This window comes from Scyliorhinus canicula, chromosome 2 (assembly GCF_902713615.1).
Source record: "Scyliorhinus canicula chromosome 2, sScyCan1.1, whole genome shotgun sequence".
NCBI classification, from domain to species: Eukaryota; Metazoa; Chordata; class Chondrichthyes; order Carcharhiniformes; family Scyliorhinidae; genus Scyliorhinus; species Scyliorhinus canicula.
Genome location: NC_052147.1, coordinates 15,464,916 through 15,484,551, shown reverse-complemented (window position 1 = coordinate 15,484,551; position 19,636 = coordinate 15,464,916). Strand labels below are relative to the sequence as shown.

The 19,636-nt window shown below is 41.3% G+C and overlaps 1 protein-coding gene across 2 annotated transcripts in view; it reads right to left on the bottom strand.

The window, feature by feature from the left end:
- Positions 1 to 19,636, bottom strand: part of lin52 (lin-52 DREAM MuvB core complex component) — a 66,949-nt gene that overhangs the window by 16,534 nt on the left and 30,779 nt on the right. The window contains exon 5 of one of the 2 annotated variants that reach the window (XM_038774135.1): positions 11,986 to 12,565. The exons of the other annotated variant lie outside the window; for it this stretch is intronic. Within the exon in view, the coding sequence (XP_038630063.1) occupies positions 12,564 to 12,565 (2 nt within the window). The 3' untranslated portion in view covers positions 11,986 to 12,563. Of the gene's footprint in view, positions 1 to 11,985; positions 12,566 to 19,636 lie in introns of those variants that run through there. 2 annotated transcript variants of the gene reach the window in all.

The following is a 19,636-nucleotide window of genomic DNA, read 5'->3' as shown; positions in this document are numbered from 1 at the left end:
TCCTAGCTGTTGTGGCATCAGATATGCTCCGGCAAAAGGAGATATCCGGTTTTTTGGATGCTGTATTCATCTGTGCCCTATGAGATGACTTTGTGCCATCCAACAACAACTTCTATATTTAGTTCTGATGAAAAGTCACTGACCTGAAATATCAGGTGGGGTTTTTGGCCCCTCCCACCGGTGGGATCTTCTAATTGCCAATGTTAGTGGAGATTTGAATGCCCACCCTCCGAAATGGCCTAGCCAGCATCTCAGTTCAAAGGCAATTAGGGATGGCCAACAAATGCTGGCCTTGCAGCGACACCCACATCCCATGAAATAGTTTTTTAAAAAGTTCCACATTCTAATCGCTTTGAGTAGAGAAACATCTAATTTCTCTCTTAGACTTACTAGTAACTATCTTGTACTTATAGCCTGTAGTTTTGCATGATGTACCAAGTGACCTCTCCACATCTTGCCTGTCTAAGCCCTACATGATTGCACAGTGGTTAGCATTGCTGTCTCACAGCACCAGGGACCCGCCTTCAAATCCAGCCTTGGGTCACTGTCTGTGTGGAGTTTGCACTTTCTCCTAGTGTCTGTGTGAGATTCCTCCGGGTGCTCCTGTGTCCTCTCACAGTCCAAAGATTTGCAGGTGAGGTGGATTGGTCATGTTAAATTGTCCCTTTGTGTCCAGAAGGTTAGGTGGGGGATGGGGGGGGGTGGAAGTAGGCCTAGATAGGGTGCTCTTTCAGAGGGTCAGTGCAGACTTGATGGGCAGAATGGCCTCCTTCTGCACTATAGGGATTCTATGATTTTATGATAAATTTCAAGATCTCTATCAGAACACCTACATATCTTCCCTTTATAAAAGAAAAATGTCCCAACCAATGCAATCTTTCGTGCTAGCTCTAATATCTAAGTCTGGTACCATCTGCGTAAATCTTTTGCACTTTCTCCAGTGCCTTTGTTTTTTTATAGTATTAGCACAACTGTGCACAGTACCCTCTAAATGCAGCCTGACCAAGGTCCCAGGTAAATTTACGTAATTAAAAAAAATATATATAAATTCATAGTACCCAATTATTATTATTTTCCAATTAAGGGGCAATTTAGCATGGCCAATCCACCTAACCTTCACATCTTTGGGTTGTGGGGGCGAAACCCATGCAGACACGGGGAGAATGTGCAAACTCCACATGGACAGTGACCCAGGGCCGGGATTCGAATCCTGGTCCTCAGCGCCGCAGTCCCAGTGTTACCCACTGCGAGACCGTGCTGCCCTAAATTTATGTAATTTCGCTATTTTTTGAATTCTATACTCTTGGAAATCAATTCCCGAAATTTGCCTTCATTTTTTTGTTGCTTTGCTGACCTGCAATGCAATTTTTAATGATTTGTCCATCGATATTCTTGGAATCCTTATCTTTTCATCTCATTCAGTTTCTTATTTTCTAAGGTGAAGATGTTTCTGCTTTCCCTAACAAAATGTATCACCTCTTACGTATCTATGTTAAAGTACACTTTCAACGTAACCACTTTTACGGCAAAGTTTAAAATGTCTTGCGTAATGTTGCATTCTTCCTTAGTGTTAACTATTACCCTATGTCAGGGGTGGGCAAACTATGGCCCGCGGGCCGCATGCGGCCCGCCAAAGGTATTTCTGCGGCCCACCAAGTCATTAAAAAAAAAAAACAAAATTGTTTAAAAATTTTTTTTTTTTTTTAAATTTTTTTTAAGGTTAATGGGGGGTTGGGCTGTTGGGTTACTTACTGGTATAGGGTGGATACGTTGACTTGAGTAGGGTGATCATTGCTCAGCACAACGTCGAGGGCCGAAGGGCCTGTTCTGTGCTGTACTGTTCTATATGAGGCGCCCAGAATCATAACCGGGTGAAGTAATTATTTTACTTAATATACTATGCGGCCCTTTGTGAATTGTGAATTTCTGAATGTGGCCCTTGCACGGAAAAGTTTGCCCACCCCTGCCCTATGTCAACATTAGTGGATAGTGTGAAATTTTTCTTTATTATCTTGGAGTTTCTGTATAAATTTTCCACAAATTTCCCTCAGTGGGATATAATTCAGACTGGTCAGTACATGGTCTGCGGAAGAAACAAGCTCGGTAAGACTAATAAACTTTTACTAAATGCATCTTTTTCTGTATGATGTAAAATGATAAAGAATAAACACAACAAACTTTAAGACGATAGATTTCCCCACATTGCAATATGCCAAAATCATTAAATTATGACATTTCTCCTACCTTCACCCACTCAGGCAGGAGGCCCAATGAGCACCAGGGTTATAATTTAGTATCCATCTTCTAATAGATAGGAAGAAATAGCATTCCCAAGGGATACATGCACAAACAGCCCCTTTGTATCAAGCCATTTTGCATTTGCAATTTATGCTGCGCAAGTAATTTTTTTTTTACCTCATATAAAAGTAAAATGATTTTGGAGCATGCAGGACTATTCAGAAATGTAATTGCATGCCAATCTAATTTCCTTTTGGGACCTTAAGGGACACCTCCACCCATACTATAATTGGGAGATGTTGAACTGCCATTAATATTAGCCATGGTTAGTAACTAGTCAAGCAAAGCCATGATGCCACAGTGTGGTGATGAAAGGATCATTCTAGGAGCCTGAGTAAATTGGGCCTACTTTCTGGAGTTTAGAAGAATGAGAGCTAATCTCATTGAAAAATACAACATTCTGAAAGGGTTTGATAGGGTAGAGACTGAGAAGTTTCCCCTGGCTGGGAAATTTAGAACACAGAGACACAGTCTTAGGATCATTTAAGATTGAGATGAGGAGAAATTTCTTCACGCAGTGTTGTCAATTCTGTGTCCCAGAGTGTTGTGGACACTCCATCGTTGACTATATTTAAGGCAGATTTGAAACATTTTTGATTTCTCAGGGATCATGGGATACGGGGATTGAACAGGAAAAGTGGAAAGGAGAACCCCTGTTATTTCACATCTACATGAGGCCTCTCAACCACACCGTCTGAAACCCATGCATTAGCTTTGATGTGCATGTTGATGACTTGCAGCTTTACCTCACCAGAACCTCTCTCCACTTTGTCACTGTTGCTAAATTATCTGACTGCTTATCCAACATCCAGTATTGGATGAGCAGAAATTTCCTCCAATTAAATATTGGAAAGACTCGAGTTTAAGACTAAACCACTTTGTTCACAACCTTCGTGTCATATTTAATCCTGTGATGAGCTTCTAACCACACATTTTTATTTATTAATTTTTTTTCCAATTAAGGGGCAATGGTCAATCCACCTACCCTGCACATCTGTGGGTTCTGGGGGTGAGACCCACGCAGACACGGGGAGAATGTGCAAATTCCACATGGAATGTGACCCGGGGCCAGGACCACTGCATCGCCCTAACTACATATTTTCAACATCACTAGGATCGCCTATTTCCACCTCCGTAACTTTGCCCCAATCGCAGCTCATCTGCTGTTGAAACCCTCATTCAGACCCTCCTTATCTCTTGATTAAAGGCTGCTGACTCTGTAAATTCTTGAAGTCTGTTGAAGTTTGGATGTCCTCCAAAATGTGTTACCATCCTTTGCCTGCTTCATGAAGATATATGAGCGGTGATTTTCAACAATGGATTCATTACAGCCCTTTTAGAGGTTAAAGCAGGAGTCAAACAAGGATGTAACATTGCACCAACTCTTTAAAATAAAAATTTCCTTGCTGCCATGCTCTGTCTGACTCGAGACAAGCTCCCTGCTGGAGTGCAGCTTACTTATTGAACAAATAGCAAGCTATTTGATTTCAGACATCTCCAATCAAGAACTAAGACCACTCTGACCTCAGTCATTGTGCTCAAATACACTGATGATGCTGCAGTAAGTGCTGTGTCAGAAACAGATCTCCAGAGAATCATGATGTATTTACTGAGGCATTTGAAAAGATGAGACTAATACTCAGCATTCACAAGTCCAAAGTCTTCCATCAGCAAGCTCCAAATGCACACACCGACCTAGCCCCATTGATTAGGATTCACGATGAGTGCCTGGAAAACGTGGAACACTTCCAGCACCTTGGAAGTTATCTTTCATAGAAAGCTGACATTGACAACGAAATCCAGCATTATCCGAAATTTGCTGGTGCAACCTTTGACCACCCGAGGGAGTGTGTTTGAAGATTGTGACATCAAAACTGAAACCAGGCTCGTGGTCTACCAGACAGTCATGATCCCTTTGTTACTGTATGGGGCTGAAGCACAGTCAATGTACAGGAAGCACTGAGGCCATACCATCAATGTTGCCTGCGGAAGATCTTACGAGTTGGTCAGAATCTTCAATGCTGGAGTCTAAGTCTGGTGACAGGTAGGAAAGTCAGCGTGATTCCCACTGGGCGGCAGGACAAGAATGTAGGATGCTGGCCTGGAGTGCAATGGAACAGAAAGGTCTGGAGGGATAAAAGGCCTAGGTGAGAGTTTGAGCTGACCTGAGGCAGAGGCAGGTGATGTCAAAGTGGTAAAAATCATTCTCATCACACTTAGATGTTACATCTGCTCATTATGTTAAAGCTGATATTATGTATTCGTCTAGCACTAATGTCCTCTCAGGTTCTGTGGCCTCCGTAGATGTAGCAGTCCATAGTCAAGCATAAGTATTTGCTATTCAAATAAAACAATGTTTTTATACCTCCACAATTTCACTGCAAAAGCCACCTTTGACATGCTGGTTGTGGTCCTGAACAGATCTCTCCTCCAGCTGAATCCACAGGAGGTTCCTCTCCTAGCATTCCATTATTAGCATTTCCGAAGTGAAAGAAGACAACAAACAGACCGCCATATAGAAGCAACACGAAGACAACAGGGACACATGTAGGCAATAACACAAGAGTTGGCTTTTTAATGCCAGGATCAGGGCCCCAGTAATTTGGTGATATGGCATCAATGGCACAAATGACAATTATACAGCACACATCCTATAATAAGAAATCTCAAAATCCTTTTGAAAGCAGTAGGTAAGAGGGAAGACCAAGCAGTAGGACGAAAGGGAGGTGGGCTTAGGAGGTGACAAGGTGGAGATGCCAAAGGATGGAGTTTGGGGTATACTGGCTGAAGGAATGGTTGCCAGTGGTGGATATGTTACACCATTTGAAGGAAGAGAAATGGCCTGGAGCACAGCTGGCATTTTACCTCAAGGGTTCAGGAATTTCCATTGACCCTAGTGGAGAACAACTAGCCAATTTCAACTAAGAGGGAAAGCATTAAGTAAGTCATAATTATAACATTTTACTGGGACGCTGCAAGCTCCATTTCTCATGCAAATGGCAGGATTAATGAGATCCTGCATTGTCTTGTATGGCAGTGATGGAAATTCGCATATCATCAATTAAACATTTTAATCAACAGAAAATTAAACAGCTACTAAGCCTCTTGTCATCAAGCCAGCTGTTATTTTACAGCATCGTACAGCCAGCTCATCTGATCATTAGAAGGAATGATGCTAACATTGGATTTAATAATAAACATTCAAATGTATTTAATCTGCACAAATTGGAGGCTTGATGAGTGTAACATGCTAAACCAGTGTTTAAGTACCAATTTACTGATGGTTAAATAGTCCCAAATACTCAACTGTTTTCCTAAATTAATAGAATATTCATCTCCAAATACAAATATAATGGTACAGGCATAATTACTAAATATTAATCTTGTTTTTCAAAAACGAAATTTAACTTGAGCAGATTTATGAAAATTTTTATTAATTAATGCATAGCTCTGCAAACTGGAAAAAGATCCAAAGCAGAGTCACTGGAGTATTAGTTTGACACACTAAAACACAGGAGTCATCAACCTGGACGCATCCATAATATTCAAATTCCCAAGGGAAACAGAGTGGAAGCCATGTGCTTCAATGTAGAAAGAAACCGTTAGCCTACTTGTTCATGAATACTGCCCTATGTTGATTACATAGAGGCAGGGTGAGAGGGAAAGTTAATCTGTACAATCATATTCCAATTGATACTTTAAACTCTCTACACTGAGTAGCATTGTGGCACTAATACAACACAGTGCAAAGACACGGCGCCTGCGGAGTAGAGATGGGGCTTCATCTCTTCCCCTACAGATAAACACTCTCTTCATTCAGTGAGCATCACATGCTCAAGTCCAATGTGTCCCTGCGCCAATGTACTGTCACTTCAAGGTCATGTGGCTTTAAGATGATTCCGATGATGGAGAAAAAATAAACCCTGCAATAGCTCCTGGATAAATTGGCCGGTACCTCATGGGGATCACAGGCTGAGACCCGAAGGACCTCTGTTTTTGCCATCAGATTCTCAACTGCAGAATACTAGTGTGGTACTAATCTACCCATATCAAATGTGCAATTCAACAATGTGCATCAGCACAGGTACTCTGACAAAAATCACCTCCCCAGCTACCGGTCCTGAGCAACATTGTCACTCTAAGATCAGGAGGCTAATTGCAAGAGGCAAGCTACTGGAGAAGATCTACTTCAACTCAAGCCCACCCTTATTCAAGAACCTCCTCAACATACAAGCATTACCCCTTCCCTCAAACCAATCTGTAAGGTTAAACCCATCATGCCGAGGATTAACAGTCGAAGACCTCAGGTAGGAAGACTGGCTGGAGAAAACATCTACCAGAAACCACACTCTAAACGTAGACCCCACTGCTCATTCACCTGGCATTGATCTCCCATGGCAAAGCTGAGCCCTTTAAAACCATTTGCAGACAGGCCAAGCCCTCTGCGTGGCCACTGAACATCAGTGGGGCTGCCAAGATCACCCAGGCTGCAGCTTTGGTGCAGTCCAAACAAGGACTCACATTGTCGAGAAGAGTTTGCTGACTAAACTTGAAGGGGGGCTTAAAGAACTCCATCTAGTCACTCACAAGGCTATTCCTTAGCTCTGACTATGAATGTGCTAAATACGTAAATGTGACAGAAGATAAGTATATTGCACTGTGTTATCACGTGGAGAATAAGGATTATCCATGAGTGATTACAAGTTGGTAATTTATTAAAGGATTCAGGCAGTTTATGGATTAAACAGAATAATGAAAATAATTAGAAGATTGTAAACTATTGAGATTCAGTGTATTTCATTTATATTTATGAATAAATATTTAGAAGTGAGCATTTGATGGATGTCCAAATATTGCCATAAATCACAAACATGAAACTGTAGTATTCGATTGTCACACCAAAGAAGGCAAGAACAACGCAGTACTTCCAGTAGGAATTTTTAGGTATAATGGAGTCACAGAGCTTTATGGCACAGAAAGAGGTCGGATACATAATAGTTTATTGCAAAAATAGCAGTTGCATGAATTGGAAAATGAGTGCACGCTCGAGAAGTGGTGCAGCTGACGCCCAAACAAGTGGCCTTCACTTCCACCTTACTGCCAGAGCCGGGTACATTGGATCAGATCTCACCAGGCTACCCAAATGCCATGGGAGGGTGAAGTGCCTTGCATGGCAGTGAAGTATCCAATCCCAATAACTTGCCCTGCATGAATCACAACTGGCGCTTGCCGATCATGTAGTGCCATTGACCCCAATGGTGGATAAGCCAATTGCCTACACTGCCTAACACTTTCTTATCAAGATTTATGGAATAGCAGAAAATATGGGCAAAGAGGAGATTGAATTAACCCCCCCCCCCCCAATATCTAAGAAGCTTTGGAGCTTGCCATTTTGTGACATACTTAGCTACAATTCTATAATTCTACTCAAGGTCATAGTGGAAAGAAATCTGAAGTAGAATCTTGAGCAATATAATGGCTATGTACCTGTGTAGCATTCAAATTTTTCATTGGCAGAAAACAGGTTAAGTAACTACGCAGTAAAAGGCAGTAGCGGATATGTAGTTAAAATGCCATTTTGAGATGCTATAGTGTGTAATCTTTACTTAATGGATTTAAAACCCATTCTCTCTAGGCTGATCACACAGAGTGTGCACAGTGGAGAGAAAAGTCAGCCCCTTCCTCTCCCTTGCCACCTGATTCTGATGTTTGTGTTCAGGATTCAATTACACAATTATTGATACCTCACAACGATATTTAAAATGCAGACGTGAAGCCTGATTTCCCACGGGCCTGCTCCTCTTTATTCCAACGCCAGCCTCCCTTGGTGAATTCCTAAGGTGTCCATATTAATGGGTCTTCAGTCTGGATTCATTCATTAAACACTCCGCAAGGTTTATGATGCTATGATTATTAGCCGGCAAGTCCTTTAATTTCAATTTACTTATGCAAATACGTTTTCTCCGTGAATTTCCTGAAAAAGTACTACAGGCTGATTCAGTAAACTCATAAACTATATATGAACTAATAGGTTTTAATTAATTTCTTCCCTTACCCCAAGAGATAAGTAGCTAATCTTTTGTCATTAGCTATGGTTATAATTTTATTTTATACTTGTGTTGTATATATTTTACTTGTCAGTTTTAACTGTCTCCAGGACTCCAGCTAATTTTAACACCTCAATTCAAAATAGAGCAAAGATTACATTGTTGAATTCTATTAGAAACAAATGCTTTCACTGATAGCAGAACAGTAATTTTAGAACATAGAGAGAACAAATACACAAGAGTGATTAGTGAACAGTATTCAGGGTTCAGTCAGCGTATAGATGAACCACTGAATACCTCAGGCTCAGTTATAGATCTTCATCTAATAAAAGGTGTTCAGATGCCTTATGTACAGCTAGCTGGGAATGATTAGAATCATAGAGGACATAAGTAAGCTATTCGGCACCTTATGGCTTGCCGGCATTACAAAACAGTGATGTCAATATATTATAAACTGCAACAGGAACCGGAGATGAGATTCAAAATTCATTCTCAATGTATTTTTTCACAAAATTATATGCTGTGAATTTCATTCCACCGGTTTTTAAGTTTTGGGTTTGTAATCGCTCCCAATGGACTCTATGCAACTGATGGGTGAAAGTGTTTATCGTGAAGGATTTACATAACCATTGCAGATTACTAGGAAACAATACAATTAGAACTAAAAATGCAAATGGCTGACCATTCACTGACAGCAATTCATGCAATCGTTTCTGGATATGATGGGTTGGACTGCCACAATGGAACTAGTGGCTAATACAATAATGGTACAATTAAGCATTTTAATTAAAACAAATAAGCTAAGGTTTCAGAACTGGGAACTGTTAAAAAAAAAAGTAATAATAGAGTTTGAGCAAGTGAAAGGGGGAGGCTGGGAAGCCCCCTGGGAACAAAAAGGGAATATCTCTGGGTGGTAGGTAGGAGAGATTAAATGACAAAAGGTTTCTTAGTGCAGGGCCAAACAGAGCGATAATTTGACAGGCAAATAAACAAAAGAGGTGTCCAGAGCAAGAGTGACTAGCAGGATCTTGAAGAGCAGCTGTCAAGGAAAGCAAAAGATATGAGACAGAAAAAACATCAAAAAAAAGATGGGGGTGGAAGATACTATCATAAAACATTACAGCGCAGTACAGGCCCATCAGCCCTCGATGTTGCGCCGACCTGTGAAACCACTCTAAAGCCCATCTACACTATTCCCTTATCATCCATATGTCTATCCTATGACCATTTGAATGCCCTTAGTGTTGGCGAGTCCACTACTGTTGCAGGCAGGGCATTCCATGCCCATACTACTCTCCTGGTAGACATCACCATCTGAGGAAAAAGGCTCACACTGTCCACCCTATCTAATCCTCTGATCATCTTGTATGCCTCAATTAAGTCACCTCTTAACCTTCTTCTCTCTAACAAAAACAGCCTCAAGTCCCTCAGCCTTTCCTCATAAGATCTTCCCTCCATTCCAGGCGACATCCTGGTAAATCTCCTCTGCACCTTTTCAATGCTTCCACATCCTTCCTATAATGCGGCGACCAGAATTGCACGAAATATTCCAAATGCGGCCGCACCAGAGTTTTATACAGCTGCAACAGGGTCTCATGGCTCCGAAATTCAATCCCTCTACCAATAAAAGCTAACACACCGTACACCTTCTTAACAACCCTCTCAACCTGGGTGGCAACTTTCAGGGATCTATGTACACGGACACCGAGATCTCTCTGCTCATCCACACTACCAAGAATCCTACCATTAGCCCAGTACTCTGTCTTCCTGTTATTCCTTCCAAAATGAATCACTTCACATTTTTATGCATTAAACTCCATTTGCCACCTCTCTGCCCAGCTCTGCAGGTTATCTATGTCCCTCTGTAACTTGTAACATCCTTCCGCACTGTCCACAACTCCACCGACTTTAGTGTCATCTGCAAATTTACTCACCCATCCTTCTACGCCCTCCTCCAGGTCATTTATAAAATTCCAAAGTTGTTGAACTCAATGTTGAGTCCAGAAGACTGTAAAGTGCTCAGTTGAAATATGAGCTGCTGTTCCTTGAGCTTGCATTAGCTATGCAGTAAAACTACAGCAGGTCAAGGACAGAAATCCCAAAGAGGGAGCAAGGTGGAGGATTAAAACAACAGAAAATTGGAAGCTCAGGATCACCCAGGAGCTTGGGGACCATATTATTTCCCCATTGCTTTCCCCATAGCAATACTTTAACTTATTACAATTGACTTGCCAACCAATCTGCATCCTGTTCTCCTGCAGTATAGTTTAAAAAAAAAATTTTATTTAAAAAATTTTTTTTAAAGAGTACCCAATTCTTTTTTTCCTCCCAATTAAGGGGCAATTTAGCATGGCCTATCCACCTATCCTGCACATTTTTTGGGGTTGTGGGGGTGAGACACACTCAGACACGGAGAAGATGTGCAAACTCCATAAATAATATTTTAGTGAAGTTAATTGAGGTATAAATACTATATTGGCCAAGGCATTGGGATAATAACTGCTCTTCTTTAAAATCACCCGAAGAAAGAGTAACGCTCCGAAAGCTTGTGATTTCAAATAAACCTGTTGGATTTTAACCTGGTGTAGTGAGACTTCTTACTGTGCCCACCCCAGTCCAGCGCCGCCATCTCCACATGCGAACTTCATTAAAATAGCATCTTCTTCTTAGGCAATCCCTCGAAGTTGAGGATGACTTTCTTCCACGCTAAAAATGAGTTCTCAAATGATTCCAATGCGTGACTATGTCTCGATTACAGGTTGGGCAGATGGTGCTTGGAGGAGCAGGTGGGTGGGGTGTCCAGGCTGCCATGCGCTCCTTTCACTGTCGGCACTTGGCTTCCTACTTCCCTTGGCAATAAAACTTGTGGTGTTCAGCTCCTTCCCAGGTGCTTTTCCTCCACTTCAGGCGGTCTTGGGCCAGGGATTCCCAGCTGTCGATGGGGATGTTACACTTTTTCAAGGAGGCTTTGTGGATGTCCTTGACATGTTTCCTCTGCCCTCCTGGGGCTCCGTTGCTGTGTTGAAGCACCAAGGAGTATTGCGTCAGGCATGCAGATGGTGTGCCTTACTCACGTTCTTCAAAATAGCATCACAGGACCCTTTTTCATCCGGATGAGATTGGGATCTCTGTTTTTAAAGTCTCCTTCAATACTGCATTAAAGTGTCAGTTAAGATATTTGAGCTTAAATCTCTCGAGTAGGTCTTGAATCTACAACTTTCTGGCTCGGAGGCGAGAGTGCTAGCAACTACATCACCATTGACATTATTTAATGGATTCCTATACCCATGTTCAAAGCAAGTTGCCTTAAATTGGCAGAAGTGTCAATGAGGTTAAAGCACACTGCAGAAAGTGGGGGGAGCGGTGGCGCAGTGGTTAGCACCGCTGCCTCACAACGTCAAGAACCTGGGTTCGATCCATGTGGAGTTTGCACATTCTCTCCGTGTTTGTGTGAGTCTCACCTCCACAACCTAAAGATGTGCAGCGTAGGTGGATTGGCCACACTAAATTGCCCTTTAATTGGAAAAAAAAAAAAGAATTGGGTACTCTAATTTATTTATTTTTTTAAAGTGGAAGGAGCTTTACTCTTAAACTTTACACTTCCATTATTTTTTATAAATTCAAAAGTATCCTTTTTTTATTTTGCTGCATGCATGCCTAAGCACCCCATGACAGAAGATGACAATCTAGGGTACTCAATCAAATGTACACAAATGCAGTATTCAGATGTATTAATTTATATATTAATCTCTTAATACAGTCATGGTTCAGTGCCCTGTTTAAAAATACAACTAGATTAAACAATTTTGCTCATATATAATTGTTAAGATTGCTGAAATGTCTAGATTTACAATATGAGCAGAGAAAAGGCTGAATGATTCATAAACAGCCATTTGTGTGCTGTGTTTGCAAGAATAATTTTAGATATAAGGAAAGTTATTACAGAAAATCACAGTGCAAATCAGCTAAAAATTATATAAACTGACCAAAGAGAGGACTTCACTAAATTACAACACTGCATTTCCTCAATCTCATAATGCCTAGCAGGCTGATGGACATTCAAACAGGTGATTTATTTCTAAAGAGCTTCATTAGGAAGCCAGAAACACAAATTCACAAAAAGAAATCAGGGACCTAATGAACCCATTGCAGATCAAACTACATTCATTCCTCGGTTAATCCTCTTAGCCATCAGCTTCTCCTTTTTCTAATCTGATTCTCTGCGGAAAAATAAAAAGGATTTTTTTTATATATGACAAACTGTTAAATGCTTGTGGAGGAAAGTTAAGCAGAGTAGATAAAATCCCTCGCAAATAGTTGATCCTCTTTGTCATTTAATTTGCATTCTGGTGACTTAAAAGTCATAAAATCTGCTCATTGACCACTGCTGGAGGTCAAACTTAGACAACAAGAACAAGACATGCCTGCATTGGTTTCTAACATACTCACACAGTAAAAGGAGTGTGGCGTTTACCATGGGAGCAATTCACAGAATAGATAATAATGGCAAATTAATGGTACTCACCATTATTAGTTTGTAAGTAATCCGGCAATTTGTGGCGAAGTAAAGATATAATAAGAGTTCCAATTCTCCACACATCACTGAACGATTTGCGTGGCCTTGCCATTAGCCTCGCAAAATGAGAAAATGGAAACCTTGCTGTGAGCGCTTCGTTGAAATGAATCGCTTTTCATGGAATTGCTGGTCTTACATTGTTAATGCAAATTAATCCTAAAATGGATCGAAATCCTGGAACTCCCTGCCTAACAGTACCGTGGGTACAGCCACACCACATGGACTGCAGCGGTTCAAGAAGACAGTTCACTGCCACATTCTCAAGGGCAATTAGGGATGGGTTTAAATACTGGCAGTGACAAAGATGCCTGCATCCACTGAATGAATAACAAAGTAAGAATCTTGTCAGGATTTACAGCTGATGGGCAGCCCGGTGGCGCAGTGGTTAACACTGCAGTCTCACGGCGCCAAGGTCCCAGGTTCGATCCCGGCTTTGGGTCACTGTCCGTTTGGAGTTTGCACTTTCTCCCAGTGTTTGCGTGGGTTTCGGCCCCACTGGGTTATGGGGATAGGGTGGAGGTGTTAACCTTGGGTAGGGTGCTCTTTCCAGGAGCCGGTGCAGACTCGATGGGCCGAATGGCCTCCTTCTGCACTGTAAATTCTAAATTCTAAAAAATGTACAGGGTAGGTGGATTGAACACGCTAAATTGCCCCCGAATTGGAAAAAATTAATTGGGTACACTAAATTTAAAAAAAAGGACTTACAGCTGATAATTCATATTGTAAGAACCCTGTTAATATCATGGTCTTGGCATGTCACTCTAATTTGGAGGCCCAGAAAGGGACTGAAAAAACAGTAGAGTCTCATGCCAGCAGGTAGTAAATTGTTCCTATAGGTTTTCAATTTAAAAAAAAAATCTGAATTAGCAGTATCGTTTGGCAGTCTTGCCAATCTGGTTAGTGTTGGGTGGCATTCAGTTTCGGGTAGCAAAGTTGTTTTAACATTCTGGAATGCAAATTAGAGGATTTGTTTCTGAAAATAATTTTAAGATTTGTGTGATTTGAGATATGACATGGTCTGTGTAGCGTGTTTGGAAAGAACAAGATGAATTTAGGCTTTTGGTTCTCAAAGCCACTGGGGTTTTCCTGATGTAATTCCCAGACTAATTTTGATTGAAATACATTGCTATGATTTGTCAACAGCATCATTGTATCATGTGACTACCAGGGTGGTAGAAGCTAAATTAACTAGAAATTCATGTTGCCTTGAATGCAGTACTGTTTTTGAACCTGATAATCAGGGCCACTGGTTCTATACTTCATATTCGGAATGTTTGCACATTTCACATATCTATGCAATTAGATTTTCAAGTACCAAAATCCGTAACAATTCCCAAACATAACTGGGTACAATATTGTCTTCTTTTGGCTGTTCTTCAAAAAAAAAGTTCTCAACTTTCCTTTGCGTCATCTCGCTCTCTACTAATCCACTCCTTTTCCCTCTCTTTAGTTTTCTTCCGCTCCTAATTTGACTCATATTCGGCCTATTTACCTCCATTGGTTGTTTTGTTTTCGACCTTTTGATTGAGTGGCACGGTGGCATAGGGGTTAGCACTTTTACCTCAGTGTCAGGGACCCAGGTTCAATTCCGACCTTGGGTGACTGTCTATGTGGTGTTTGCACGTTCTCCCCGTGTCTGCGTGGGTTTCCTCCTGGTGTTCTGGTTTCCTCCCACAGTCCAAAGATGTTCAGGTTAGGTGGATTGGCCATGCTAAGTTGTCCTTTAGTGTCCAAAAGATGTGGTTAGGTGGGGTTACATGGTTATGGGGCTAGGACAGGGGAGTGGGCCTAGGTAGGGTGCTCTTTCAGAGGGTCGGTACAGACTCGATGGGCCGAATGGCCTCCTCCTGCACTGTAGGGAGTCTATGATTTATTCGTTAAGGAGCTAGACTACTGGGCATCATGTTTACAAGGTCACAGATCTGATATTGACAATGCTGCACCATTACTAAAATGCATTTCCAGCAATTTGCAACACAATCTGAAGGATGAAATATAAAGTCCAATTAACAACACTCGACACGAGATGCCCATTCCACTGCCCATTATCAGCCTCTCATTCCACACCTGCCAAAAATGACAACTCACCAAATTCTGTTGCTTGTATTGTACCTCCGAACCAAAGATAATACTGAATTAAAGTCACACTTTTGGGATATGAAGGGTGCAGGAGGCACAGTGGAATGATAGAGGCAGCATGTTGCAAGTGTGGAACACCCCCTCAAAAACTATTGAACATGCTCCAAGAAGTTGACACTTTTTGAAGTTCAAATGGCACAAATAAACTACTCCAGATTCTTCCTGTGGTTTATGATGCTATCTCACTCCTTGACATATTAGCCTTGTACAAAGTCCAGGCTATATATTATCTTCTGCGAAACACAATACCACTCAGCAAGTGTTATCCTCTGTAACATACGCCAGCCTGTATTATCCTTATGTAAGACACTAGCTTTGGTGTCATTCCATACAGATGAACAGAAGAAGCTAATGAACTCATTTGTGCACCTCTGGCATTTTGTAGTGTGTAATTCTTGTCATAAGCATGTAAGCCTCCTCTTCTCCTGAGCTGTAATCTCTCTCACTGGGACATGCAGTGTCAGGAGTGGCATTACCCTGGACTAGAGACCCAGGCTAATGCTCTGGGGACCTGGGTTCGAATGGCAGATGATGAAATTTAAATTCAATAAAATTCTGGAATTCAAGGTTCTATTGATAACCATGAAACCATTGTTGATTGTTCTAAAAATCCATCTGGTTCCCTAATCTGCCATCCTTACCCGGTCTGGCCTACATGTGACTCCAGATCTACAGCAATGTGGTTGACTCTTAACTGCCCTCTGAAATGGCTGGGCAAGCCACTCATTTACAAAGACAATTAGGGATGGGCAACAATTGCTGGCCCAGCTGGAGACACCCACATCCCCCGAACGAATAATTAAAAAAAAGGAGACTTTTCTGTAAGAAAGTATCTTCCATTATATAAATAATTTGTTGACTTCTGGTTCAGATTTAATTCAGCATCAGGTGAAACATTAGTGGCTGCTCTCAGTGCCAGTTAGCAAGGGAGAGCGAGATGTAACGATGGTCAGCAGTATCACAGTTCTTTGTAGGTCACAATGGTGACCAGATGGGTTTGAAAACACCCACAAGGCCTTGTGGGTGACCCCCTTTCACTGGCTCTATTGTGTTCCTTGAAATGCTCCAATTATTGTTCACAATTGTGCTCGAGACAACACTGAATTTAAACGGCAATTGTTTTTTCTGGTGCAAGGGAACCATTTATCTGCGTTTTTGTAATGCTCCGTCTCCTCCATATGTCTTCTCGATACCAGTTTGCACGCTATACTAACCAACATGACAGAGGTGGCTGTGCTCAGAAAGATCAATAAAGGATCGGCACTGGTAAACTATACACAAGTAATTTTAAAAAAACATTGCAGATGTGTCTACTGGTACAGAATGACACAATGCTCTCTTCAAACATTCATGAAAATGTTCAGATTTCAAATGCATCCTAATTTTCCTATTTTCGAAAATATCTGGGATAAGATGAAAGGCAGTTTTGCAATAACCCGATTCAATGCGTTGTCTTGATTTAACTTTGTGATTTCTCCCATGTTGCAGCCTCCACATCCTGTCAAGACAGCAGGTGGAGCATGCGAATATTTGCTTGAAAATTGCATATAAACAGTTTTGATCCAGCCAAAATGGTAAATTCATGATTGGCTTTTAAAATATTTTAATACTCAAGATCAGTACGATCCAAAAATTGTGCCATGACATATCACGCCAATTTCCACTTTGGTCTATTAAACCCTTATCAGAATTTCTTAAATCAGGATCTTGCCAAAACCAACAAGTGTTTAACTATCAATGTATTCACAAGACCCAGGAGAGTAATCTGAATTCAATTACTATAAATAACATTAGTTAGAAAACAAGCAGAGAGCCCCTGAGGGACAAGGAGATGTGATGACAAGCTGCAGCCTCTTCCTGCAGAACAATTCATTAGGCACAGCGTAACAGATGTGCCACGTGCTTACTGAAACCCATCAATCCTACTGGGGATTCATGTAATTATTTGAGTTTCGAGTGGCAGGAGCCACCAGCGGCACGGCAGCTGCACAGACACAGGGGACCCTCATGTTTTAATCAGCGTCACTTAGACGGGCCCTCAGTGCACTTGATGCTCGCTTGATATGCAGTCAAGTGCAAATCTGAGCTGATGGCACTAGTAACTACAGTCTCGATTTTATTTTTAAGGGAGTCCTGTAAGAATTCACTAGCAGAATCCTCCTGCTCGTCTGGATGAGCAATTCTGTAACTGAGACTAATAAAGACCAGAGTAACGCACTAAACCCAATGGAATACTGTGAACGGACAGATTAATTAATACAAGGAGAAAGTGCATCAGGTACTGTCCCAAGAAATCTAGATCTATGTCCTATCCTAGTTACACAATGTACCATTTTCCCTGAATTCTGGGTAAAAGAATTCACAGGCCAATGCTTCTCTGAAACCAATCACCACATATTGTTACCATTATTAATCAATAAGACCACCTATTATTACCTCCATAACATTGCCCAAATTCGACCTTGCCTCAGTTTATCTGCTGTTGAAATCCTCATTCAAGCCTTTGTTACTCTAGACCTAACTTTCCAAAACACTCCTTGCTGGCCTCCCACATTCTACTCTCTGTTAACTTAAACTCATTCAAAACTGCACATGCTTTTGCACCAACCCCCACTCGCTCATCACCTCTGTACTCATTGATTCACCACTCACTGATTCACAGTCAAACAACCTCAACTAACTTTAAATTCTCTTCCTTATTTTCAAATATCTCTGCAGCCTTGCCCCTCCCTAGCCCAACAAACCTCCCAAGATATTTGCGCTCATCTAATTCTGACAACACGTATCCCCAATTATAATAATTCCACAATTGGTGAGGGAGAGGGGGTGCTTTCAGTTGAGTAGGCCCTAAGGTCTGGAATTCCTCCCTATATCTCTCTGACTTTCTTCCTCAAATTATTTTTAAAAATAAATTTAGAGTACCCAATTCTTTTTTTTTTAATTAAGGGGCCATTTGGTGTGGCCAATCCACCTCCCAGCACATCTTTGGATTGTGACCCATGCAGACATGGGGAGAATGTGGAAACTCCACACGGACAGTGACCCAGGGCGGGGATCAAACCCGGGTCCTCGGCGCCATGAGTCAGCAGTTCTAGCCACTGAGCCACAGTGCTGCCCTTGGTGTCAAATTCTATTCCATTATCCTCTTGTATCCACCATAGGATATTTTATTACGTGAAAGGAAAATGCAAGATGCAAGATGGTGCCGGAGCGAGGTGACTCTCTGCAAGCTCTCCTCAACAGATCCACTTTTCCATGTACTGAATGGGTGGATTGGCCATGAAAAATTGTCCAAAATTCTATGATTAACCTAGGACAAATGTTCGGCGCAACATCGTGGGCCGAAGGGCCAGTTCTGTGCTGTCTTTCTCTATCTATATCTCTATCTGTTGAGCTGCTTGCAGAAAAATACTTTTCACTGTACCTCGGTACACGTGACAATAAACAAATCCAATCCAATCCAAGGTGCGATATAAATGCAAGGTGTTATTGTTGTTAATTAATTTTGTTACAGACGGCATTAGGCAATATTTTATTTTATTTGCTGGCTTCCTTTCTTTCACCTCTCTCTATTCTAGGGTTGCGTCTGCAGACAAGTATCATCCCTGGGGAAGTGGGCGAGCCACAGCTTTCTTCCAACGTAAAACATCAAGAAGTCTAAAGACACCAAAAATACCGTAGAAAGATATATTTGTAGTTTCATTGGAATTGGTGGGGTGGGAGGTTATTCCATTTGTACCCCCTCCCGCCAACCCACAAGTAGGTGCTGTAGAAAATTACAATGTCTAGTCTACTTAATACAGCTGATGGATAATATCACAAGGATTGTGGTCATATCACTGTGAATTATAATCGGTAGTCATTACTAAGAAACAGCATTGTCAGCACATATACCAGTTAAATGGTTATGTGTGTTGGAAAAGAGGAAGAAACATGCTTTCAGTTCCTGCCATAATTCTGAATTGCTCTTTCATCCCCCAATAAACAAAGGTGACAACAGACATTAAAGAAAGAATATCTTTCTGCCCACAAGCCTGTTGCTAACAAAATACACATTCTATGACAAGGAAAAGCATTTTATAGACGTACTAGTTATCTGCAATGAGAAATCCTAAATTTCTTATAGCCCCCACAACCTACTTTTAATGCAAAAAGCAATTGACAGGTAAGGAAAGGTCCTCTGGGTAAAATTCCTGTGGATAACAGTATCAAAAAGGTTAGTGTGAAAGTAGATATTTTACATTTTGCACGCCCACTTGTTATTTTACCAAAATTATTGATGGGGAATTTCATCTCTCAAAGACGTACGTTTGTGAATTAGGATAGTTGGTGCGGCGGGCGGAGGGGGGGGGGGGGGGGCCTTCAAAGATGACTAACAAACATAGCAAGATTTGTCTTTTGCCGTTGAAAGTGAGAATTGGAACATGGGGGCTGTTCTCAAGTTTTCATTGTGACAGAGGAGATTGAGGAATAATTTGATAGAGAAGTATAAACTAAAGAGTTGGGACAGAGTAGATAGAAAGCAATTTCTTCCATTCAGGGATCAAGAACAAGTGGGGAGTATATTTAACATTAA